The sequence below is a fragment of the Zootoca vivipara genome, chromosome 7 (genome assembly GCF_963506605.1).
Source record: "Zootoca vivipara chromosome 7, rZooViv1.1, whole genome shotgun sequence".
Lineage (NCBI taxonomy): Eukaryota > Metazoa > Chordata > Lepidosauria > Squamata > Lacertidae > Zootoca > Zootoca vivipara.
This window is the reverse complement of record NC_083282.1, coordinates 46,678,899-46,705,153: the sequence shown is the minus strand read 5'-3', so window position 1 is coordinate 46,705,153 and position 26,255 is coordinate 46,678,899. Positions and strand designations below refer to the sequence as shown.

The window sequence follows — 26,255 nt, the reverse complement described above, 5'->3', positions numbered from 1 at the left end:
GTAAAGATTTGCTGTTAATTGTTTTTCTTTCTACCACACCCCTCCTGCACTTGCTGCTCAAGGTACTATTAAATACAGTAAAATAATGTTGTAAAATAAAGTAAGGGCATATTAAACATTGACTTATGTAGATTGGAGGGAGGTGTGGCAGTGAAGATGTAGACTAAGGAGAAGGCATTTGCACTTTGCTGAAAAAATTGTGTAAAAATGAGGGGAAGAACACAAGCCAAAGCTGAAATGGGAGGCGAGATTGTATCATTGGCAAGGTTATGATTAAAAGATACTCCTACAGTACCAGATCAAGAAAGTTGCCAACAAAGGTGCTCTTTCTGCTTGGGCCAGGCATTAATAGAAAATGTGGCTGGTCATAAATTAAAAGTAGTAATGAAATGGATGTAGTGTGGGCATAGTCATTCATTCATTAAATGTATTTATGTGACTGCCATTCTGCCAAGGCACCCAAAATGGTTTATAATTTTGAAATACTAAAGCAACCAAATACTACAAAATTTTGAACAACAGAATTCTCTCAGTAAAGCCAACCCTGGGAATGTTACTAGGAGGCATTGTAGGATGGAAGGCATTTTATACACATTGGTGGGATCTGCATTACTTACACCCAGAGCATCCAGTATAAGGAATAGCAGAAGTGTGGAAAGGATTAGGGTGGCTTGGGCTGCAGTCCTAACTAACTTTCCTGGAAGAAAGCCCCATTGACTCTAGCCAGACTTACTTTTGAGTAGACATCGTTAGGATTGAGCTTCTATTCAGAGTAGCACTCGCATACCAACATTCTTTTCAAATATTATTGGCCTAGTTACCTCATTGGGAAAGTCAGATCCTCAGGTCTGCTATATCTGTAGTTTTGCATTCAAGGCTGTGCAAAGTGCCATATACCTCAAATTGGTTTGGATTCTGTTTAAATGGTCAATCAGTCCTGAATGTTTCTAATGTAGATGATAAATGATATGGACAAACCTTTTGGCCACATTCAAAACTCCTTTGTGCTAGAAAGTAAGCAAATGAGGATGTCATTCCTTAACTATACTTTTCTATTTTCATCCAAACCAGGAAATTTTGGTTAACACCTTCAGAACAAACCAAGATATTAAACAGTTATTCAAAGTTTAATTAACTGGTAACCATGGCTTCCTAGTTCAGATGAAATGGGAAACTCTAGTTAATGGAAGGCATCCTGGTTTGTCTTGCTTGAAGTGAGAAATGAAAGGACTGTATGCACAGCCAAATTCCTGCTCTTGTCTCTGCTTACTAAGAGTGCTTCCAGACAGAGGTTTATTGTGGAATTGCTGCTGCTGAACCATGCAATTTTTTCTTGCAGTGTCCGCATGAAGTTGTTGTCACCAAAATGCCAAGCAATTATTATTATTTTACATTTAATTTTCATACCCCTTACTGCAAAAAATAGATAAGTAAAAATAACTTGTTATAAGCCTAAAGTCACTGCAGGTGTGGAAGCTAGTTAGTGCATTAGCACTTTTTTGTGTGGTGATGGTGGCAGTTTGTCACATGTGGTGACATTTCAGTGGGTGGTCCCTAATGCAACAGTCTGTACACAGGTACAGAAATACCTGCAGACATGCACAGAGCAGAAGGCAATGGAGGGTGGTGGTGGAGTGTTGGACAGGAGGGACAACAAAACCATCTTCATATACACTCTGTTGAGGTCCTCTAATGTAGCCAGCAACTGGCAGAATAGCAATGATATCCATGACTGGGAGAGGGATGGGGAATAGAAATACATGGAAGCTAACATGCCAAATGTGCACAGTGAAATATCTGATCTAAGCATTATGTTTGCAATATAAGCCCCCTTCCTGGAAGCACCCTTAGGCAGCACAATAATAAGTGTCATTAATTATTTAGCTTGGGTGGATGTCTTATATAAGAACACTGGAAGCTGCTTGCAAAGTCAGTCCATTGGTCCATCTAGCTGAATACAGTCTATAATGACTAGCAGTTGGTCTCCAGGTTTCAAGCAGGAGTCTTTCTCAGCCCTACCTGGAGATGCCAGGAATTGGATAAACTGGCAGCTTCTGCATTCTTGTTCATGCTGAAAACGTACTCCATTAGAATTAAAACTTAGGATGTTGTCCAATTTTTTTTGTAGCATATGACTTACAGTACATCTTCATTTGGTCATCCTGACCACTATCATGGGAGTTTTGAATAATTTTTATTTTATGTCTTTTATTGCCATATTCTCTAACATATATTAGTGCATACTAAACCTCCCAAGAGATCTTGTTTCATTGCTTCAGAGTCACTATATAGTTCTGGCAAGGGCTATCTTACACTGAGATCTGGACACTGAGTTTTAATAACATGCCAGCTAAACTTTAGAGAATCCATTTTGAGTGTGTGTTGGAATTCCTTAGCTTTGCATCCATACAGAATTTTCAGTGGTTATGTGGATACAGAACAGCTCCAGATCTGTTTGGCAGCAACATAAAACAGATGCTGCTTCAGTTAGCCAGGAATCATTTCTAGACTCTGTTGTAAGAGATGCTTCTTGTCTCTTAGAGTGGGGGAAGGGGATGGAGACTCTTTAATTACAGTGATAATTTGGAGATGGTGCAGGGGCAAGCAAACACTCAGCAAATATTTCTTTGGGGCATGAACCAATAACCCTCTTCTTTCCGTCACTACAGCTTGTGAGCCATGCAAGCTTCTGTGATGAGAATGGTTCTGTCAAGGGGGATGGAATGGTAGTTAGAAAAGCAGATAAATAGGCAGCAGATTTATTATGGTAGAGATTACCCACAACTTCAGCAAACGGCATTAGCCTTCCTGATGCTTCACTCATCTGTGGACAAAAGCATCAGCAAGTATAAACCAGCCATAAAGCGAAAATGGAGTAATGTCATCTCGGCTGTGGAAAATGCTAAACGAAGCAGCTGGAACTGCTTCCTCTGATTAAAAGCTAGGGCTACTGCCTGAAGGAACAGGCACTAGGAGAGTGGGAGGGAAAGAGATAACAAGTGTAAATATTTTAATTACTCTTTAAGAGGCAAGTTAAACATGCTTAAAATCTGCCTTCTTTGTATTTACAGAAATCTTTTGAGTGTCTTTCTTTGTTTCCCATTGGGTGATCAGTGCTGTGGATAATGGAATGTGGGGAGCGGTTAATCTCAGATACACAGCACTCATATGCTTACTGGTATTTATTGATCAATACACGGAACATGATTTGACGCTCTGTGTCCTGTTTAACCCTCTCTTTCTATCTGTTTGAACTCCCCAGTTTTCTTTGGTAAGTGCTTGGTGTTCAGATGTGCAAAATCTGCATCAAACCAACACATACCATGAACTGCCTACAAATTAGATCTGCATGCATCTCCCTCACCTTACTAACAGTCTTCATTTGCACAAAATAAGACCAAGGGGACAAAACTGGGGATCAGAGGAGTTTGCTGTCAGTTTACATACACGGGTTTCCCTCTGCACATCTGGACCATGCTAACAATAAAGCCCATGACTGAGCAAACTGCACTTTTGCTTGAAGTTTTGGAGCACTTAGCTTTGTAACCAAGCCCTCCTTATAAGATGCACTCATAGCATGTGAACTTATTTTCTGCTCCCTTATAAGGAGGGTTGGAATCCCTTTTCTCTGCCTACTGTATAAATTATGCAGAGCAAGTCTGGTGCTCCATTGGTCCAAATAAAAACTAGAAGAAAGTGCTTTAGATTTTTATTTGAAAAATATGTTGTATAAAATACCAATTTCTGGCCAGGGGGAACCTGATGTAGGTTTTATTGAAGTTACCCCTGCATTCATCACTCAGTTTTAAAGTTTCAATTACATAATCAGATTTTGTCCCCAATGGTCCATGCAATCTTAAACCAAGAATGTGTGTCTCACCAACACCAGATGCTTAATTTTTCTCCCCCCACACACACTCTCACAACACTCACTCTGGTACTCCCACAGTCCCATCTTCTGGCAGAATAAAAGGGTGCAGCACCCATATCCCAGTGGCTTCTCCATCTCAGTTGTGACAGTGAATGCTAGTGGTTTTGCTTAGGAGTCAGAGCCCTCCTTTGTGTAGGACCCGCAATATATTAATTGGGAAAACTGGGGCCAGACTCTGTGTTCTTGGTAGCAGAGAGCTTTACTAACCACCTGAGGGCATCGCTCTGACTTGTTACTGCACATCCTTTATTTTTATTTATTTATTTATTTTTGTTTGTTCCTGTTGCGCTAATACAGATTCTAGCTTTGAAAAACTTCTACTTTTTTAGTTATAATTTTCTTCCTTTCTTCTTTGTACTAACGCTTCTCTCTAATCTTATTTGCATTCAAATTACCTCACCAGGTGGTACACCAATCAGAGGTAAGAATGCTGAACTGTGCCTCTAATTGTCATGTCACTCCATATCCTTTCTACCATGCCCATCTCCAACAGTATATCATCTCCAGCTATTCTTTCACTCCAAACTCTTGTCAGCTCACTTGCGCATCTGCCGTTCCTTCCTGTGTGTGCTTGTTTTTGTTTATTTTTAGTGTGGCGCCTTGTAGAATCATCCATCGCAGGTGTGCACAGGTCAAAGGGGGTTATTCAACGGGAGGTTTTCAGAGGGAGAACGCTATCCCCATTCATGCCACAGAGGGCTCTGAGGTCTTGAATCTTTCAGATTCAGTCACCCTCTGGGGCACCACATCCTGGCAGGTCTGAAATAGCTGCTGTGGTGTGTTTTGAAGGACGTAACACTTTCACAAGAGAACAGTGAAGCCCTTCCTTCTGCATTATTGCTGACAGGAATTGAACTAATACAAAGGAAATAAATTCTTTAAATGCCAGGCAAATCTGACTTGAAGAATAAGACTGGAGGACTTTCTTTGAGAGCTGAAGGTGCACCTTTTCATACATTTAATAAATATTATTATTATTATTATTATTATTATTATTATTATTATATTTTGCTGGCCCTTCTCTGATATGAAGGTGAAGGGAGGAGATCTAAGATGCCAGCTCCACCCCTTCTGAAGCCTGACAAAGATTCATGGTGCACTGTAGCATAAAGATTTGTTGTGAGTAAATGAATCAGACACACATCTGGCTGCATTAAGTCTTCAATTGTTCAATCCACCTCCAGTCTGACAGCTCTGCATTCCCAGACCTTGCTAGTTTCACTGCCTATATGTGCTAGTAACATTTCTAGCCTACACACTCAAAGTAGTCCCTTGAATTAATTTTAAGGTTGTAATCAGTACTGTATAGTGTGACTCTGATCTCTTGTGATTTCAGTTACTGCTGTTGACTGACCCCTGAATTTCCTGATAAACTTTTTAGCACCACTAAATTACACTATCTCATTTGTCCAATGCTCCCCTTCTTTCCTCCCCCTTCTCTCTCCACTGAATCACTGCTGGAAGTTAATAATCCAAGTCTTTGGAACTGGTTCTGTTGCTGGGGGTTAATGTTTTCAGTTCTTGTTAAGTGATTTTGGAGCAAATGGGGGTTGCTGTTTCAAGTGTATTTGCATCAAGTTGCTTCTGTGAAAAATCTGGGTCAGGGGAAAAACTGTAAACCTCATTTTGATATGAATGGGTCTCTTTGTCATCTTCTCTCTGGAATGCTGCAAGATTGATAGCTGTGATGCCACACATTTTTTAAACCTTTTCTCTGCTTCTATCACAACTCTGAAAGCAAAATGACAGACTGAATGCTAAGTAACCAAGCAGGCCCTATCTTTGCCCATATCAGGTTGGGCCTTTCCCAGCACACAACTGCTATGTATTTCCTCTGTATCAACAAGCGAGGGCATTAATGACCCAGCACCAGAACCGCCTGGATGTTCTGTACATCCTTTTTGAGGAAAGTGGACATATCTTTATAATGAGAATCATCCATCTCATAAAACATAAATCTCCCTATCTGAATCCTAATGAGGTATTTTAAGAATGTGTCTGACATTATTTAAAATGTATGTGTCCCGTTTGAATGTCAAATACGACATTTCTGTACGTGCCAAAAAGCCACCTCTTAGCATCTCATACAGGATTTGTGTCAGACTTACACCTTTTGTTAAACACACAGGCTATTGAGTCTCTAAAGATTACCAGCTGTGGTAGGTGAAGGCACTTTTGTGAAAGGGAGGTTATACTCACATAGTGGTCTGTACTGTGGTTCTCACTAAGGTAAGTTTGTTGCACTTCTGGGATTAATTTGATGTGGAATTAAAACTAAAATATTTTTTTGTTTGCACGGCTAGTTGGATGTATGTTTTCAATGGTTCATGTTGAGAGGTAGATTCTATGTGAATGCATTGAAGGGCCAATCATACTTTCTGCCTATTGAATGGAAGTGTTATGGAAGTCAGGCTGGAGAAACAGGATAAAATTTTATTTCTGAAACTAACCTTTCCTTTGGGCCCTACAGCCACAATTCTCCTCTTGCTGTCCAGAGGTGCTGTCATTTTTCTAACTGAGAGCTCTTTGTTCACAAGGCATGTTGTCACTTTTAACATTCCCCCTTTGCCTTTCAGGTGAGACCCAGGCTGAAAGGTCAGGGTGAGTTTTGATAGACTGTTCAGAGATGCATGGGTCTAGTTGGTGACTGGCAGGTTAGACAAGAGGATGGATGGATGGATGTGTATTTTGAAGGATGGCTAGTAAGCAAAAATAAAAGCGGCTTTAGGGGAAGTGACTTGACACATGTCCCCTTTCTCAAAGTTCAAATCAAGTTTTCTATGCTGTTATAGAATGCAAATAAATAAATACAGTATTGAGAAGTGACCTGCCCTGAGTTACTGTTCTCCTGGAAGCAGAAAATGCTGGCATGTCATGGACCTCTGATGCTTCAGATTTTGCCATTGCAGGTACATGAGAAGCGGTGGAAGTGTTAATGGGAAGACAGGATTTTAAATGGTCCTTTTCTTCACAAAATAAATTGGAATCAATTGGAAAGTGTTCATACTCGTTTACTGGATAGACTTTCCTCCAATGTGAGTTTCACCACAAAGCAGAAGGACAATTACTTTGAAACAGAAAGATCTGATAATTGGCAGAGAAGGGCTGAGAAACTTTTTTATCTAATACTTTTACTATTGCCCAGATTTCACGCTGTTTTGCCTTTAGCACCCTCTTTGACAGCCTTATAGCGCTGCTTCTCTTGGGATCTGCATATCTCAATCTCTCTTTTTCTGTATCTGGAGTACAAGAGGAAAGTGCATGAATGCCAGATGCATGATACACAAAAGGAAGGGGAATCAGTGATTGAACTGTATTCCTGCATTTGCCCTTGTGTACTGCTCAGTTTCATAGCTCTCCGTCAGTGACTGCCTCACTTGTATATATCACAGAAACCCAGCTTCATTCCAGGTCCCAGCCATGCCAATCATCATGCTCAAGAAAAAGAGGCACAGCTGAACAGGAACATAATGAGCATCAGTAATAACATTACTGTGGTAGTTTTGTATTTATTTAGCTTATTTGGCCGTAAAAAAATAAATAAATTTGAGATGGGGGCATTTGGCTGCCATTCCAGGTAGCACCTAGGATTATTAGAGCTGAAAATGTTAAGTAGAGGAGTGGTGTATAAATCACGATCTAGAAAATTTTGTGCACCATTTTACTCTACTGGCAACTGCAGAGCTGCAAGAATCCAGTGTGAGATTGTGAAAGTAGGCTTTTGCCTTCCTCGTCAAATCCTCGAAAAGGTTTCACTCTTGTGGACTTATATGAACATAAATTTAACTGAACACAAGTGAAGCTTCTGAGTAAACATTCATAGGATTGCTCTGTTAATGAGACAGTCAACATTTTTCATTAACTTTGCTGGCAAAGCAAGGCAGGTCCTTCCAAAACCAGAACACTTCTATGTTCCATAGACTAGACTTACCTGCAGAAATGCAAGGTGAGAAGGTATCTATGGATTTATTTATTTTAGCCATCTCTGACCATGCTTATGAAGCCCACCAACCCCCACTACTTATTTTCACTTGCAATTACAAGTCAGTAGAGAGTAGCCTTCCCCAACTCCAATCAGCCCCAGCTAGCATAGCCAACGGTGAGGAATGATGAGAATTCTAGTACAAAACATTTTGGGGTTGGGGAAGGCGATATAAAGCATATGCATGTGCCTCACAAGTAGAGAGGAGCAATGTAGGGAAATGCACATACACAATGTTTGGAAATATGGTATCCAGGGTCAAGGAACAGGAGGCTAGGAGTTTGAATCCCCTTTCTTGGGGGTTCCCTCTGACTCTTGTCAGCCATATAGCTTGCTGTTACTATATTTTAATACTTGCTATTGTTATATTTGAAGGCAGTGATTGGCTGGATGTGGGCCAACAAATTGAAAATGAATCCTGAAAAGACAAGAGCTGGGAGGGCAGCCTGTTCTGAGCAGGGTGTTGTCCAGCATTGTCACTTGAGGTGGCTAATTTCCTGCTGTGGCTGATTTCCCCTTATGGACAGAGGTGACTTCGCCACAGTGCTGCATGCTCTGGTAACTTCCAGATTGGATTACTCTACATGAAGATGGCTTGGAAACTTCAACTGGTTCAAAATGCAAAGGTCATATCGCTGGCTGGGTTTGCCTTTGGCACTTGTGCAACTCGTGTTCTAAAACAGCTACATTTTCTGCCAATTCAAGGTGCTCATGCTAGTTTTTAAAGCTCTAAATCAGGCATGTCAAACCTGCGGCCCTCCAGATGTTTTGGACTACAATTCCCATCTTCCCCAACCACTGGTCCTGCTAGCTAGGGATCATGGGAGTTGTAGGCCAAAACATCTGGAGGGCCGCAGGTTTGACATGCCTGCTCTAAATTATTTAAGCCCCAAATATCTGAGACACTGCTACCTTCTCTACAGACCCTCTCAGATATTAAGATCAGCAGAGAGGCCCTTTGAGTGGCTCTGCCACCCTCAGAAGTTCAAGGTGATGGCCCAGGAGAGGACATTCTTTGTGGCAGCTTATAAATAGTGGCACCTTTACTATATATAGCCTTTGTCAGTTGCTGAAGATGCACCTTTTTATCCTGGTGTTTTTAGATGTGTATTTTCACGACCCGCCTGAAATTAGTTTTAACTGTTTTTAATACTGAATTTAAATCATAGTAACCAGCCGTGGCACCTGCTGATGAAGGGTAGGTTATAAATTTAACAACAGCAACATAGTAGTAGTAGTTGAAGTTTTCCTGGTCTGGGTTACAAAAAATTAAAAACAAACCTAATAATGCTGCTGCTGTATTAAAGGACATGTGAAAGCACCTTAAGAGTGGCAGAAGGAAGGCTTTTTTGACTGGTGTCCCCTGCACTGCCCCCCACCAGCCCCAGCATAACAATAGGAAGGGCTCCCTACATCATTTTTATTACATAGCAAAGCTCTGTGGGGTTCATTTTTTCTCTCCCTGACATATAGACTTAGGCTACAGTCTCAATTTATCCTTCTAAATAATGTAGGTGGCGGCAGTTGATTCACATTAGTTTTCCTTCTGTTGCAATGATATGAAAACTGAATTTGACCTCTGTTCCTTGAAGTGGGAAGAGCGGAGACAGCAATTTTGGCTTCTGTTCACAGTGCTGTTTTCTCTGGCAAATGGAAATGGGTTCAGACTCTGACAAGCAGACAAGTTAATGCTTTTTCTCTTGGTTCAGGTGTGTGTGTTTCTGAGCAAATGCCCTCTTCTGCCATCTCTGGAATCTCAACTTCTGGAAGAATCAGGAAAGTCTTTGCTACTCAGGAAGTATGGAGGTTCTGATCCTGGCAAAGTGGCACCAAAGCTACTTCTACATTCACTCTTTGCTTATTTTTCCCCTTTACCATTGTCATCCTTACTTTCTCCACAAGCTGGATGCAGCCCATTTTAAATGATTTCCAGAGGAAACAACTGGACAGGGTTCACCACTCATCTATGATGGACGAGATAAAGAACAAGAATGCCATTCAAGCCATATTTGTCCCTAATGTGGGTTGGGCTGATTTCAGGTTTAAATTGGATTTAACACAAGTTGTACCATTTTCTGATGCTGACTTATTAATTGTATTGATGGTTGTATTATCATAAATGAAAGGAGTAGTCTTCAGAAGCAGAGATGCAAGGGACTTCTCAGGGTACAATCTTGTAATCCTTTCAGTTTGTAGGTTTCTAAGATTCTGTTATTCATACTTCTTGGGGAAGTGAAAGTTTAATTTTAGAAAATGGAATTGATAAAGGAAGGAGAGTAGTGCACAAAGATGCAGATTGGTTGTGTGAAGATGGTATTCGTTGTGATATTTCAACTGGATAAACCTGAATTCTTTTGAAAGTTTCTGTGCTTGGTAGAAATGGATGTGTTCCATAAGAAGTGGATTGAAAAGGTGTCAGTAACTGTTTGCCTGTGCAGCTATAAAAACTGGACACAGTAGGTGCCTTTTCGCAACAACCAAGTGGAAGTGGTGTTTGGTGGACCCTCTGAGAAGTGCTGTGCCAGAACTTTTACTAGAAATCCTTTGTGTCTTAAGTTAGGGGCACAGAACAAAAATTTACATGTTTTGTAAATATATTATTATAACCAATATTGTCTGTGTTCTATTTTCCACATAGGAGCTCTACAGATTGAGAACAGTGAAGAGTCAGACCAAGGCAAATATGAATGTGTCGCCACGAACAGTGCTGGGACCCGTTACTCTGCTCCAGCCAACCTTTATGTGCGAGGTAAAGTTGGAGAAGGCAAACTTCCATCCCTTTCTACCTTCTCTTCCATGTCTACACCTTCTCTAATGACCCATGAGACATTGCAGTGAGAGGTTACCTTTATGATGTATTGTAAATGATGAAACCTAAACGCCCAACCAGTCATTGAGTTCAAGCCTTGGAAAGTCAATTCTTGCAAAAAAAAAATTTTTTCTTCATTTCATTTTTTTCACCAGAGCTTCTTTAATGGTCAAACTGGTTAAGCCACTGTCATAAAGGGGACAGAAGTTCATGTTTAACTGTTTGTATATTTTGTTGAACAAAAGCGTGTTTGGGGGCTTTGTGAAACTAGTGTGTCTCTCTTTTTTTCACCGCCACCCCTTTTGGGGAGGGTTTGTTTGTTTGTTTGTTTGTTTGAGATAAAGCTTTGAGCATTCATTTCATAAGCTTGACTTGTTCTCTTGCAGGTGAGTTGGTGCATCATGTTGACTCTGGAATAGCACGTTAGTTTCCATAAGCTCTCTTGGTCAACACCTTGTCAGCAACTGGGATTATTGCAGAAGCTATTACAATAGCTTCCATTCCTGCTTAGAATCAACTTCAGTTTGTTGCACAAAGCCACTTGCAAGACTGTTTTCTTAACTTGTTATTATTCCCAGATCTCAAAATAGGAGTCTTTTCACTCACTGCATTAAATTTGACATGGAATTTTGTGTTTGGAGAGCAAAGAGTTTGGTACTTCATTAAAAGCTGATGAGTTTTCTGTTCTGTTTTACATGGGGTCAATGTGCGTTCTCCTTGGCCAGACCTTGTATTCGCAAGGGATATTAATGTAAGATACCCCTTGAAGGTGTGGTTTGGTACTTACATAACAGTAGGAAAGAAGAAGAGTGCCTTTGACTGGTTGGCAGTTAAACTCATATTTTATTCCTTCCTAGGTCCTGGATCTCAATAACTACCCATTTAGGAATACTGTTTCCATCTTCATTCCTTCCTCTCTCTTTTCTCTTTTCTCTCTCTCTCTGTCTCCTCACTTGATCGTTGCTTCCTATTACTCATGCACTCGCCTTTTATTTGTGGGGTGGAGGGGAGCTGCCTTAACCAAGCTGAGGAAGAGTTATTCTCAGAAGAAGCCAAAATGACTTATGTGTGATTGCTTCTAGGTCTCTCGGTTACTCTCATTGTGTTCAGCACTCATTTTCTACAGGTGCCGTTTCATCTTGCAGAACAATTTCAACATACAAATCTGTATGATGCTGAAGTTTCAGATAGTCTCAGAACTCTTTATCTGTGCAGCAAAAATGCCCATTTCTCAAGCATAATGTGCTTATTATTGACCTTATACACCGTGTGTGTGTGTGTGTGTGTGTGTGTGTGTGTGTGTGTGTAGTCAGCTCTAGTAAAAATAATGTCGTACCTCCCCAAAGTAAAGGGAGGATGTTTGTTTGAACATATTTCATGTTTACATTGTTATGTAAACTTTTGGACATTCTTAATCACTTTCATATTTTTTTTCAAGTTATCTTTCTCTGTGCCGAGCCTTTCCGAGAAAGCTTGGGAAGGCTAATGTTTCACCTGAATACACAGCTTGCCAAGGCAAAGAAACCTCACCTTTAAACCTGCCTGATTCCCTGTTTGTTGAGACTTTCCTTATTTAGCTAGAGAACTCCCCTTAGATTCTGAGGAGTGCAGTAAACTGTGACCCCAGGTTTGATGCGAAGAGCAGGTTGTTCAGCTAGCTGGCTGGCTGGCTGGCTCTCTCTGGAGATAAGGTGACACAAGCCAAGCTTCTCGTAAGGATATGTTTCTAGCCCTGTGTGTGTGGCTCATTTTCTATTAACTGTTGTATTTCTCAGGCATAAATTTCAAAACAAGCCTCTTTTTATTGCGTATAATCTTTACAAGGTTGGACTCCAAGCTGCAGGATTGAGATAATGCCCCATAGTATATAAAAGACAGGTTACTACATAAATTGTCCCCTGTGGAGGTTTGCCATATGTACTGTTTCTCGGACTATATTTGTGCAGACAGCTTTGTTTTATAGAACAAAATAGACACCCTAACCAGCCCAGTGAAAGACTTTCACCATTCCTTTGGCTCCCAATCCATTGCCAAAGCACGAGGCTACTTCCCTTGTTTGAGGGATGTATGCATAAATATTATCCATAAGTTATATTACTGTAACCATACAAGTTTCATGCCACTAGAGGCAAGGAATACTGTAGCATGATGACCCCTTCTTGCTTGCAAAGTGTCCTAAGGTAGGGTTGGTTTGCATCAGGGGATGGAGTATTCAATTTTCCCACTGCTGTTCCTGTGTGGGTGTGTATATGCACACACACACACACACAGCTGCTTTTATCCCAGCCAAGGTTCTGGATTCCTGGTAACCTTGAAATCACAGGTCTGGACCCTCACAAACGAAAAGATGAGGGTTGCAGTTTCAAGGGAAAGTGGCTGGTAAAGGAAGGTTAAGAATCACTTTTACTCCTGCCCCTTTACTACTACTCCTCCTCCCTCTTTGCACTACATCCCCTTGCAACATAACTGCCAAGTTATCCCTTTTTTAAAGGGAAATTCCATTATGCTGAATAGGCTTCCTCGTGAGAAAAGGGAAAACTTGGCAGCTATGCCTTGCAACAGCACTTTGCAAGGGAGGAGGAGGAACCATTCAGGGAGCAAATCATAGCTGAGCTCTTTGAACTGGGTACTTCCTCTCTCTCAGACCACACCTTTAACCACTTCCCTACATCAATTAATCTTGTGTACATGGGAAAAAACGGTCAGTGGGAAAAGGAGATAATTCTTTCCATGAATAAAATATAGCATGCATGTGAGCAGGGGGGTGGTCTGAGTAGCTGTACATAGGCTTAATGTGGCTTGTGGATCTCAGATGGTTGGATTAGCTCTTGTGGCATCCTACCAAAATGTTTTTTTTCTCTCTCCTAGCAACCTTATCGTTAAAATGGTTGTCACTTGGCCTCTTCTGCATTTTCCGTCAGTTTTCCCCCAACCAGCTTCAGTGGATATAAACTCCAGGGTGGATAATTTGGTTTAGTTATATTCCTCCTGCACATAAAAATTTTTGCTCTCTGAGCTACATATCCTTCCATCGCTTAAGAGTTCTTGAGTGCTGTAAGACCAAAATTAATTGAGCATCATCTTAGAGTTACCCATCACTGTGTCATCCAGATTATGTCAGCCCAGTTAGTAATGCCATTTTGAAGGAATTGTTTTTTATGAACAATAAAATTGCTAATTGAATAAACTATTAAAGTAAAATGTTGACCCACAAAACCAGAGATTGGTTAGGCTGCAATCCTGTACCCACTTACTTACATGGGAGTAAAATCCACTGAATTCAGTGGGAGTTGCTTCTGAGTAAATAGATGGAACTGTTACTACCTTTCTGTACGAGAAAACTGATCACATTGTGACTTTTTTAAAAATGTTAATCTTCATAAGCCTCATGCAGAAAGGTGCTATGATTAAAAAAAAACTTTACACTGTGATAAGGCACGTCTTGCCCTTTTTCTGGAAAAAGAAGTTAGAAGTGTAACTGGATAATAATAATAATAGTAATAGTCATAATAATAATAAGGCTACAATTCTTGCACAACTAGCTGGTAAGAGTTAGCATCTAAATATTTTAAATAGTTCTTAAAAATAAATATTGAGCAAGCACACCAGTTTCTTTGTCACAGACTTCTCCAGTATGATGAAATGCATTGTATTGTTAGTTACGGTAAATTATAACAGCTACCGGTATTTCTAAATGGGCATCTATACCTACAAATTGGCATATACAATTTTTAGGCAAACCAGTGCCCTCTTTTGTCCTCTTTTGGGGTGATGAATTTTCTTCTTTGGGGTGGGGGTTATTGTGCAAGTGGTCACCCTACGTAACTGTTACCACTTTGGCTCTTCTGCAGAGGATAGGAGAATGTGCTATAAGGTTTATACATAAATTATCAAAGTGATCAGGGTTACTGGGAGCTTCTCTGACCTTATCATAGTAATCAGGGTTAGTTGAAGTTTTTCAGCCTCTTCATTTACTTTCTGGTTCTCTATTGAATACTGGGAACATCATTGTGCCTTCGGATTGCTTGTCCAATATCACATTTGTTATTTTGATGCTGTTGCCCCTCATCAAGTGAGACCAGCAGTTGCTGTCAGGCTACTGACAGATGGGGCCCATGAAACATGGAACACTTAAGGCGTCTCTTGGCTCCTGTAGGTGATAGCAGAACTTGAGGTTGTGGTGTCAGGTATATTTTGCATATATTGCTCTTTCCATGGAAGATGTAAGCTACTGCACTTCTTACTGTCATGCCTTTAAGTCCCAGTGTTCTGAAAAGAGCAGGAGGACTTGCTTCCTGCTGTGCCAGAGATAAGGGATGAAGGGGAGGGCACTGGGGAGAAAGTGAGCATTCCAATTCACTAGGTGTTGGCATATTTACTGATAAAGCAGGCACAGTTTCAACTTGAGATGAGATGAGGTGTATCTGCTTCCATCCAGGGTCTTTCCAGAACAGACTCAGCTGCAGATGTTCATTTCCTATAATCCATTAGTATAAGAAGTGATTAAGAGATAATCCAGCAATTAGTAACAAATTGCAGGCCCCAAGATCATTCTTGACTGGCGGGCTAGAAAGTTATCTGTTTGTATTAGTGTGCTTCATAAGTGAACCTTGCTCACTGTAATCTAAAGTACAAACACATGTGGGCAAACCATTACAGCTTGCCTGGCCTGGGCTCTGTACTGATGTGTTGTATAGCATTGCTGTGCACCTCAGATAGCACAGTCTTCTTTTCGTATTGCCGCCCTATACCTCATTGTTAGTTCCTTTTTTGTGGAATGCTGGTAATTTTGCAAAGATCAGCCTCTATGCAACTACTTTTCGCTGGGGTAGTAAAACTGTATCTGGGCTGATACATTTCAGACCACTAGTGGGGTTCACATGATTGAACACTCTCTTTCTTATAAAAATATCACCTACACCTAGAAAACCTGCACCTAGAAAAATTCTAGCCTATCCTTCTCTCAGAGAATACTAATTTGCTAACATACAGTAATAATTATTAATATTTTGGCCCCATATTGACAAGTATTTAATTATGTAATCCTCCTACATGTACTCTGAAGCAGTACAGCCCCAGACACAGGTCTGCTCACCTCACTGAGAAGTGTAGGTCTGCACTGGGGAGCTGAGCCAAAATTCAAATCCACCCGAATTGCTGAAGTCCCAAAGATTTGAACCTTTTTAATAGGAAGATTATGGGACCCGGGTGGCGCTGTGGGTTAAACCACAGAGCCTAGGGCTTGCCTATCAGAAGGTTGGCGGTTTGAATCCCTGCGATGGGGTGGGCTCCCATTGCTCGGTCCCTGCTCCTGCCAACCTAGCAGTTCAAAAGCACGTCAAAGTGCAAGTAGATAAATAGGGACCGCTCCGGCGGGAAGGTAAACGGCGTTTCTGTGCGCTACTCTGGTTCGCCAGAAGCAGCTTTGTCATGCAGGCCACATGACCCGGAAGCTGTATGCAGACAAACGCTGGCTTCCTCGGCCTATAGAGCGAGATGAGCGCCGCAACCCCAGAGTCGGACACGACTGGACCTGATGGTCAGGGGCCCCTTTACCTTTTACCTAATAGGAAGATTATATAGCTGGGATTCTAATCTCTTCATACTGATGTGAGCAGATTAGGTTCAAATAATAGAATCTTATGAACAATCATTTGACTACATATCCAAAGCCGGAACCTTTGGCATCTTCCCATCATCCCCTGAAACAACTGTGGAACTACAAATGTGGTACAATCCTCCTGTCACACTCAGAAAAAAACATTTTCCATTCACTCCTGGGTGGTGACAAAGGAGTAAGCAGAACTAAAACTATATTTCCACTTTCTGTTCTTAATGGCTACCGCAACACTTTTCATTCTGGTCCTTGAGCAAGTGAGCACATTCTCTTCGATTCTATGCAAAGAGATTCTATGCAAAGAGATTCTATTCTATTGTGTATCAGTGCTGAGAATATGCACTGTGGAGTATATCTTAGCTTCCATGGTACTTCTTGGTGCAGTTTGTTTAAGGAGCAGTTAGGTGGCTGCACATCAGGAAAACTAGCTGAAATCCCATCCTCTCTCATCCTTGCAAATGAATTACTGATGGAACCAACCATACAGTGTATATCTTTCCCATTAAGGGTTTTAATTGAGAGTGTGTTTTGCTGACAGGCAGTGTCCCCACCCCACCCCCACCCGTGGTGCCTTTTCCCACCCTTAAAATGTGACTCATAAGCAGTTTCTAACCACCAGAACAGTCTCTGCATTCTCTCAGCAAGGGTTCAATTTCAGGCGATTCACCACAGATATTAGCTGCTATAAGGTCGTTCCTGCAAAGGAAACAAGGTCTTCCATGCCCTTCAGGGAAACACAACTAACCTCTTACTGTCTCTCCTGCAGGAACAAAAACAGGAATGTACTGGATTGCCCTGCTGATTTGGGGTGATCGTTGCTTTGACTTCTTGCCCTCCTTTCTTTCCCAGTTCAGTGCATCAGGGGTCCTGACACAGCAACTGGTTCATACTGCACTAATGTTTCTCTGCTGCTTTTAGCTCTGTTTGGAAAGAGGGAGAAAGAGGCTCTTCATGCTTAAAGAATTCCCATTGTTCACCAGGACTGCTTCCTCTGTGTTGAGGAGTGATGGGGCATGTGTGCTGATACTGAGCTGTGTGAGAGAGGCAGGTGGGGGTTAAAGTGCCTCCGCTACTGTCTGTACAGTTGGAACGGAGCTTGGCACTTGACTGAAAATCCTGTGGTGTCCGAAATGTGGTGGGTATGTCCATGAGTGTGTGTGCACTTGTTCTTGCCTGTACTTGGCCAGAAGTGGGGGCTGCCTACCAAAATCAACTTGGCTCTTGGTGTGCCTGGGACATGTGCTCCTATATACTGATGGTCTGGTTGTGTGCATCTGGATGAGGAAGAGAAGCTGAATCCAGTGTTCTGTGGCAGGAGTGTGTGTGTGTGTGCACGCACGCAGTTACACAGTGGGTAGTCCTGGCCGGTCTCTACCATCATGTCTTGTTGTTTCAGTGCTGTGCAGACACATGCAGCTTGGCCTGTTTTTACTCTCTGTGTTTTTCCTTGTCTTTTTTTATTCCCTTCTCATCTTCATCGCACAATGTCATCAAACAAAACAAACTTTCATCTCTCAGATCCGCGAGAAGGTTGGTCCTTTTCACTTCTTATCCATCTACAGTATGCCACCTCTGATGAGACTTTTCCAGTAGGGGATGGAGAGCCAGCCCTGCAAGGGGAGGGTCTGATGGCCCCTGGCTCTCTGCCAGGCACTGCCATAGCAGGCCTGAATCTGCTTCCTAAGTGCTATGTCCTTGCTGACAGCATTGACCACACTGCTTGCATGCCTTTTGTCGCTTGATGTTTAAAATGCACAGACCCTTATCTGCATGCAGTCCATCCCAAAGATTTCCGTGTTTTGAGATGGGAATGGGGTGCATGTACATAGAAAGCAGGCAGCAGAGTGGGTTTTGCCTTAATCTGTTACTTTGTTAGACTCCTGTGTGGCCTTTCCTTTTTGTTGAGGAATGCAAAGTGCAGTCATACCTCATGTTACAGCCGCTTCAGGTTGCACGTTTTCGGGTTGCACACCGCGCCGAACCCAGAAGTCCCAGAACGGGTTACTTCTGGGTTTCGGCGCTCATGCATGCGCAGAAGCGCTAAATTGCGCTTTGCGCGTGCGCAGATGCGGCACCGCGGGTTGCAAACGCTACAGGTTGCGAACGTGCGTCCCGCACGGATCATGTTCGCAACCCGAGCGTCCACTGTACTGATTTGAAGTTTATGTCAGGGCGGACACCCCTCATTCATAGTGTAAGCTGCTTGGTATATAGTAGGAAGAGGAAGGAGCAACTAATAGAGGCACCATAGCTGCCTTTTTAAAACATTGAATTCATTCCACAACACATTTGCGTTTGAGAAGCTGTGTTTATGATACACGCAAAGCACAACTGATGTAATTGAAAAAGCAGAGTTTTCGCATGCTGGATCATTTTTATACATGAAACCCAGGGATTTCATTCTTCCCTGGACAAGGACTCACTCAGCAAGGGCAACAACTGTACTAGAGAAAGGAAGGTGTGCCGTTATCTTACCTGCCTTTCTCTTATTGACAGTGCTGTGTTGCACCAAGATATTAGACAAAAGGTGATTGGTAGACATCAAAATTACCAGACTGCTTAAGCTACTGCAATATTTCCATTGAAGTTCAACTTCTGTTCTAAGTCAGGTATTTTCAAAATGGTGCTGAGTATTGAAATTAAGGGAGGATGCCATAACCTGAAGCAATTCCTATAGATATATCAGCAACTTTCTCTGACCCAAGGTAGTATTCCTTTGATGAAAGAAACAGAATCCATAACTTTATAGGCCCTAAAATGCACCAATTAATGAAGAATGGTGAATATTGAGAGTTAGGAAATGTCTATGCATTAGTTCTGAGGGGGGATAATGTTCATCCTTCAGTCCACATGCTCCGCTATTGCATCCCATATGTTCCAACACTTTTTCCTGTGTACCTGTAATGATCACAGGGCAATGACTACCCTATTCTGCATGCCAGGACTTCTGGTTGGAGTCTGTACTTTAAAAGCACCTATTTTTCCAAGTTACTCTTCTGTTGTTTGTGCTTCTTGTTTAGCACAATCACTAAAGTACATGAAGCCTGAGACACTGCTATTTGGACATTCCCTTAAACCAAGACTCCTCAAGCTGCTACACAGCCATACTAAGTGAACTTCATTAGAATTACAACTTGTTTAATGAGCTGCCATTGCAGTTGTCCCAGAGCTGTTGCTTTTGTTTTCATTTTAATTCTCTGAATATGCTAGTTATTAACAAGGGGAGAAAGTTTTCTTGTTTTCAGGCATAAACCAAAGCTTGTTTAGGGCAACATTGCATGTGATCCTGGCAGGAATTGAAGCTGAGAGATAGTGAAACATTCTGAAGCTGCACAGATTCGGTTTGCCTGCCACTTTCATGTGCAAGGTCAACTAACCTGAAAATAAATAAATCCCTTCTTCCAGAACCACCAGCATATACCAATAGCAAAAGTAGCCTTGATTGACAGATATATGCTTAGGGCTGTTTCATGCATTATACTTACACCTTCACATATTAAAATCATAAGTGTAACTTCCATTTTCTCCAGTGCATAAATGGTTGTGTTTTATTTTTATTATTAGTTACACTTTACAAACCATACATAAACATCATTAATGTTAGTCACAAGTGTTATGTACATACACACTTCTCTATAATTCAGCATATCTCAATTTATATGCTCAAAATTCATTTTAAATCCAACTTTTTGTCCCAGTTTCATTAAAATATATCATATTCTGCATCAATAAATAAAATTTCTAATTCTTCTAGGTTTCCATTCCATCCAGTTAAGTTTCCATAAAACTTTGCTATTTAAAAATTTATAATAATAATAATAATAATAATAATTTATTATTTATACCCCGCCCATCTGGCTGGGTTTTCCCAGCCACTCTGGGTGGCTTCCAACCGAATAGTAAAAACAATACAGCAATACTTCATCTAGCAAACTGCTTTTCAGTTGTCTTTTTTTCTTTATTGTTTCAAAGCCACAACCATTTGTCTGTGGAAAACAGGCACTATTTTCACACTATATTCCCAGATGCACATGTTTCCCAACACCCTCGTGAGAAAAAGGCATATGTGGAACAGCCCTTGACCAGGATGTTGCTTGGTCCCTGCCCACCAGAAATGTCCCAAAGCTCAAACATTTAATGGGAAGAGATATGTTGGATACTAAATATTCCAGTGGGATGTTCCAAGTCTTATAATTTGTTTGGCACTGATAATTGCATCTTAATTTTTGTCCCCGTCCCCCCCAGCTTTACTTACAACTGTGTACTGTTCACCCATGCATTTAATTATTGCTCTGTGATTGCTACCAGGTTATTTATTAAGGAGTTGTTTTATCTTGATATAGCAGCTCTCCCCCCCCTTAATGCTGTGTTATTTTCAGAAGTGAATGAATGCAAATTCCAGAGCTGCAGAGTCTGTCTCTCCCTTGCTTTGCTATTAGCATGTCACTAGGCCGAACTGTGATAGGTCTTTGGCATTGCTCTGCTGTAATGATAGATCCTCTTTTATATGGGGTTGTCAGCGCAAATAATTAGCTCTAAAAGTTATAGCTGAAATATAATCCAAAAATGGCTAGGCCCTGTTTTGGAAATTGTCTATAAAATGTCAGCACTCAGGGATGTATTGGGAACATAAATAGCGAGGCATTGTTTGAACAGGAGATTAGACTCTAAATGCATCTTTTTTTCCTTCCAGTCTTTTCCCTCCTGCTGGTGATTCTGTCAATAGATTGTGAGGCCCTAGGAACTACCTTTCCATCGGGATATATTGTTTAAAACAGTAATGACAAGTATGAGAAGGCGTGGAGGAGCTATTCAGATCTGATAATTCTTCCAGTTTGCCACCTTCCAGAAGCAGTTGTGATTAGCATAGTAAGATAGAGCCGTGGACACTGGACAATACAGGAGGAAGGATTGCTCAGCCTCAGTTTCCCAACAACATTGCTTTTACCCTACCATTCCCACAAAGCCAGAAACAAAACCATACATGTAAGCTGACCCAGGTAGCAAACATGTGCAGGTGTCAGGAAAACGAGATTTATATTAAGGAAGAATTGAGACAGGAGGCAGTTGTCTTTGGCATGAACAGCTTATTAAAGCAGTTGCGCTGCCTGAAGGAGAGGATCAATTTGCATAGTCTCCGCTCAAAATTAAGATATCTTGAATAAAGTATTTTATAAAAGTCAAAATTTTAATGATGGTTACTACCTTGGCTTTGTTTCTGGATGGTTCTGGCATTTTGTCACAACTAAGAGTGCTAAAAGCTAAATCAAGACTCGCAATTTTGAGCTTTAATTAACACTCCAGAATCTGGAAACAACTTTTGACAAAGATTAAAATCCCTAAGCACGTCATGGTCAGATGCTTGCAGAAGATGAAGTGGGGTTTGTGTATGAGATTTTAAAGTCAGGCTATGAAAAGAGTTGAAGCTTTGGGAGTGACAAAAGCAAATTGCTTATTAAGGAACTTTAAAAAAATAACACATCATTGATCCTACTGTCCAAAAGTGCTAACAACAACAGCAGCAACAACAACAGGAATTCATCTTTTACTGTAAAATAATTTTGGCTGGCTGGTTCCTTTCACTTTTAGTGTGACTCTACCACTCTTTCTGTTATTATTTTCCAGTGGCCTTACTTCTCTTAGTTCTGCTGCAGTAATCAAGTAATAGTTGTTAAAACTGCCCAGCTTTTAGCAATTGCTTAGTGCCTGGAGTTTCTCAGGATGGAAGTCGAAAAGTGATGGGAGGAGGACTTTTAGTGAGATGACCTCAGTGTTTATATGAAATCCGAGAAGCAGCTGCTCTAATCTGAGCTAAGCAGGTTGATTGATCCATGCACATTTATTCTGGATGCAAGGAAGGTGCACGCTAATGCATGCTAAATTATTAACACTTCTCCACCTCCCTTTGTGGTATTGCCTGCGTCTCCCCTCCCCACCTTCCAGAATGTGGAGCTAGTCTCTACTGGTGTGTTCTTATCACCTCCACTGCTGTGAGATGGCTCAGGATATGTCACTTACTTTCCACCTTGACTGCCAAATGATTGCCCTGCATGCTCCATTCCGTAGGGAAGCTTGGGGGATTTTCTTCTTTTGTGAGTCATATAGGATGCCATGCTCTGGGATGAATAACAGTGAATTTCATGTTCAATAGTCTGCTGAAATAAACCTTGAACACCATTACCCATAGACCTTTACAATAGTTTTCCCCATGTGGTTTCTTCCAAAATCGCCAAATTGCTCAATTCTGCTTTATCCAAAAGGAGTTTACAGAAAACAAAACAAAAAACTCTGACAAATTCTACTGAGAAAAGAAGTCATGATAGTGTGAATGATATTGAAAATATTTGGGAGGCATCTACTCTAAGGTTACCAGATTTTTTTCAATGAATCTGGGGACACTTCAATCAATCAATCAATCAATCAATCAATTACTACATGTTCTGGACATTGATGCTGCAGTGATGGCGGTGGCAGAGGGGTGGCTGCTGCCTTGACCTCAACCGCCACGCTTCCACTTCCTCTGAAGCTTCTGTCTCCTTTCTCCATGAGCCTGGGCAGCCCCTGAGTTGTTGCTTCTTTGGTGGTGGAGGAGGTGGTGGGGAAGCAGTGCTTGGTGGGTCAGGCGTGGATCACGGAGAAGGAGGGCCGAGAGCAGCAGCGAGGCTCAGGCAGTGTGATGCCTCCCTTCCCATTGGAGCAGCCCCAATCCCATTCCTACTTGTGTGCAAGCAGGAGGGGGTGGGGATCCCTCAGCTGGGAAGGGAGGCTTCCCATTGCCTAACTGAGATCTCTGCCCCCTCCTGTGAAGCCTCCCTTCACAGCTCAGAGATCCCCGCCCCGCTCTTGCTTGCATGCAAGTAGGAGTTGGGAGGCTGCTCTGATAGGCAGCATGAAGCCCCCCTTCACAGCTTAGTTGCTGGGGTCAGGGAAGGTGGAGGCAGCCTGGAAGCTGCATCTTAGAGCCCCTGCACCACCATCATATGGGGACTTCCGAGCAGCTGCTGAAGCCAGCCAGCAGAGCCAACTGCTCCGGGCTGCTGAGACTGCCACTGCTGCGTTTCCTGGGGACTTTAGATGAAATCCGGGGACATTCCGGGGATGTAATTTGTCCAGGGACTTATTCACAAATCCGGGGACTGTCCCAGGGAAATGGGGACATCTGGTAACCCTAATCTGCTCTTGATTAGTCCTTGTGATTTGCTTTGTAAATTGGAAGAGGATTTCTGCAGATTCCTGCAATTGGTGGGAATTGAGCTGCCTTAATTATTGATTGTCATGCCAGAGACAGCAGAAAGATTGGAGCCTGGTGGAAGCTAGAGCCGCATGCATGCTTGGGGTGAGCAACCTTCACCAGTTCTGCTCTGCCAGAGCGTTCTAATGCTGATTGACAGCTGTGCTTCATATCCCACTGGACTCTGCCCACAAAAAAGCTGCCAATTACCCAGGAATGCTATACTGGTGCTAGGTTGGAATCCACCTCCTTTCTAACCTTCCCAGGCATTCTTTCTAGATTACAATCCAGCCTGGATTGACAGTAGCATCTATGAGCCCATCTGTTCCTGTTTTATTGACTTTTTAAGATCTCAGTGTGTAGTTTAATAGCCAAGGAAAGACTAGCTAGAAGGGAGGTTGCCTCCCACTCGCTAGTAAGGCACACAACTGAGCCTCCATTGATCACCTTGCCTCTGTTCTACCTCTCCACATAATGAGAACTGCAGTTTGATTTGCAGCACATCTGAAGAGTATTTGCAACCAGACTGGAAGAGAGAAACCACCAAAGTGATGCTACAGAGGCAGGCACAGCGTGAGGTCAACAAACAATGGATCCTGTCAGAGTCTCCACAGCCTTAGTGTGGAAGCGCTCCCTGCCACCACCCCTTCTGACCAACAGAAACAATCTATTTTGCTTGCACTGTGCAGTACTTAGGCTACTTATTGTGGCTGGAGGACAATCTGTTGAGGCTAGGTCATTAATAGGGTGACCTAGGGCAGGAAGAAGGCAAGAATTTTTTTGGAAATGAAACAGTGGAAACTGAGTGAACAACTAAGGCAGCAGCCTCACTTCTGCACCTTTATGCCCTGTAACCAATTTTGAACTGTTGCTGCATCAACCTACGAATAGGAAAGAAAAGGTTCATCAGCTTAGTGTCTGTGTTGGCCTTAGGGAGATGCATATCTCTGCTCAGTCATAAGAGTGACATTTGGCTGAGTCGTCTTGTGGAATCAGAAGTGCTCTGATTTCTGATCCTCGTTTTGAGTAACCTACCCCTGGGGAAGGGGCTTGCCTACAGCCTTTCTGTAAATCGGCTTGGTTTTGTTTGGGAATTGGAGGGGGGGGGAGAGATTTTCATTGCCATTCATCCTGTGGCTAGGCTAGAAGAGACCCCTCTCTGATACATTGTCGAGTAACCTTTTCTCTTCCCTTGCCTCTAGAATAGTAAACAGCAGCTTTCAAAAAGGGCGAGAGGTTTTCTCGATAGCACTTTGCTGAATGAACCAAAGCGCTTATCGGCAGATTCACAAGCCGTGTTCTTTCTTCCCAAGCATGGTCTTGACAGGTCTTTTTACGGCCACAAAGGAGACAGTTGGGGACTGATGTCTGAGAGATATGTCAGGGAATGCTGTTCGGGTGGAGATTTACTCTAATTCTAACCACTGCTCATGCATGCATTTGAAGGTGGCTTAGGTAATCGGAGGTAGTTGGAGGAGCTATCTTGCTTGCTTCTCACTGGAGTGGATGGCGGAGGTGGTTTCTGCATGCTACTGAATTCTTTCAGCCCTTCTGCATGAATTCCTTCCAATCTCATTCCTGTGCCGCGTGCTTGCCTATCTGTGCATTTCAACCCTCCCACTCTTGTTTTTTGTCAAGATTTTATGTAGCAGCTTCTTTCCCATACCTGGCCTCTTCCCTGTCTGGCGCATGTCAAGTCAATTTATTATTGCCGTGCATGAGCCTGGTGTGTTACTACTCAAGCTTGCTTTTCTTTGAGACCAGTTTGGTTGGTGAGCGGGTGGGAAGTTGGTCGGTCCCTGGAATAAAAACACAACAAATGAACAAACCTCTTCATGTACTGGCTCAATACCATGTTCATGGGGGGGGGGAGAATGAGTCCTGCCTCTTGCCGATCAGAACCAGGCTGCGTTGGACAACCACCCCATCATGTTGACCCATTGCCATGTCCATTAAGTACCTGGGTATTCTCATAACTCTGTTAGAGTGCTGATTTGCTTTAATTTCTGTCTTGTTTGGGGGTGCACTCCCCTGTCAGGCAGGGAGCAAGCCTTTCACTGGTAACCATGCACATAATCATTGATCTGAGATTGTACAATTGATTAAAAGGAACAACCCACTAGATTATAGATTTAGACATTTGATAACATGCACATTATCATTCTGGAGGCCCCCTTTGGTAAGGAGCTGATGAGCTCTGCTTTGTCACTGAGGCAGTGTGTAGTATACCCACACTGTTGACAGCATTGTCTAATTTATCCCCAAACCCTCACTCTGTTGTACATTCTAACGTGGGGGCTTCTGTGTTCAGTCTATTTCTGTGAGTGCTGGTTTGGGAATGAATCATCAAAGAGAGCTCAAGCGAAATTTGATTAGGGGAAGTGTCAGGCTGAGCTGAGTCCTGTCAGCCTGTCTGTCAGCAGCTGCCTCTTTTCTAACGAGATTTTGTGGTGCTGGAGATGACGCAGGAGGAGGCCCAGCATGAGGCAGGCCCAGTGGGCTTTAGCCCCCGAGCAGGTCTCTCCCGTCTTGCTAACAAATAGTCTACCCCACTGCTTTTCAGCTAACCCTATCCCTCTGCATTGCAGCTCTTCACTACTCTGCCAGCCCTGACTCTGTGGACTGGAGAGGCTGTGATATTAAATGTGTAGTGACATCTCCATTCCAGAAAAGCAGGCTTCCCAG

General features: G+C 42.3%; 1 protein-coding gene across 6 annotated transcripts in view; it reads left to right on the top strand.

Annotated features, from left to right (window-relative positions):
- The window catches only part of PTPRF (protein tyrosine phosphatase receptor type F), a 482,320-nt gene that overhangs the window by 379,578 nt on the left and 76,487 nt on the right, over window positions 1–26,255 (top strand). For all 6 annotated transcript variants that reach the window (XM_035122098.2, XM_035122099.2, XM_035122095.2 and 3 more), the window contains exon 7: window positions 10,552–10,662. In XM_035122098.2, coding sequence (XP_034977989.1) covers window positions 10,552–10,662 — 111 coding nt within the window. The remainder of the gene's footprint in view (window positions 1–10,551; window positions 10,663–26,255) is intronic.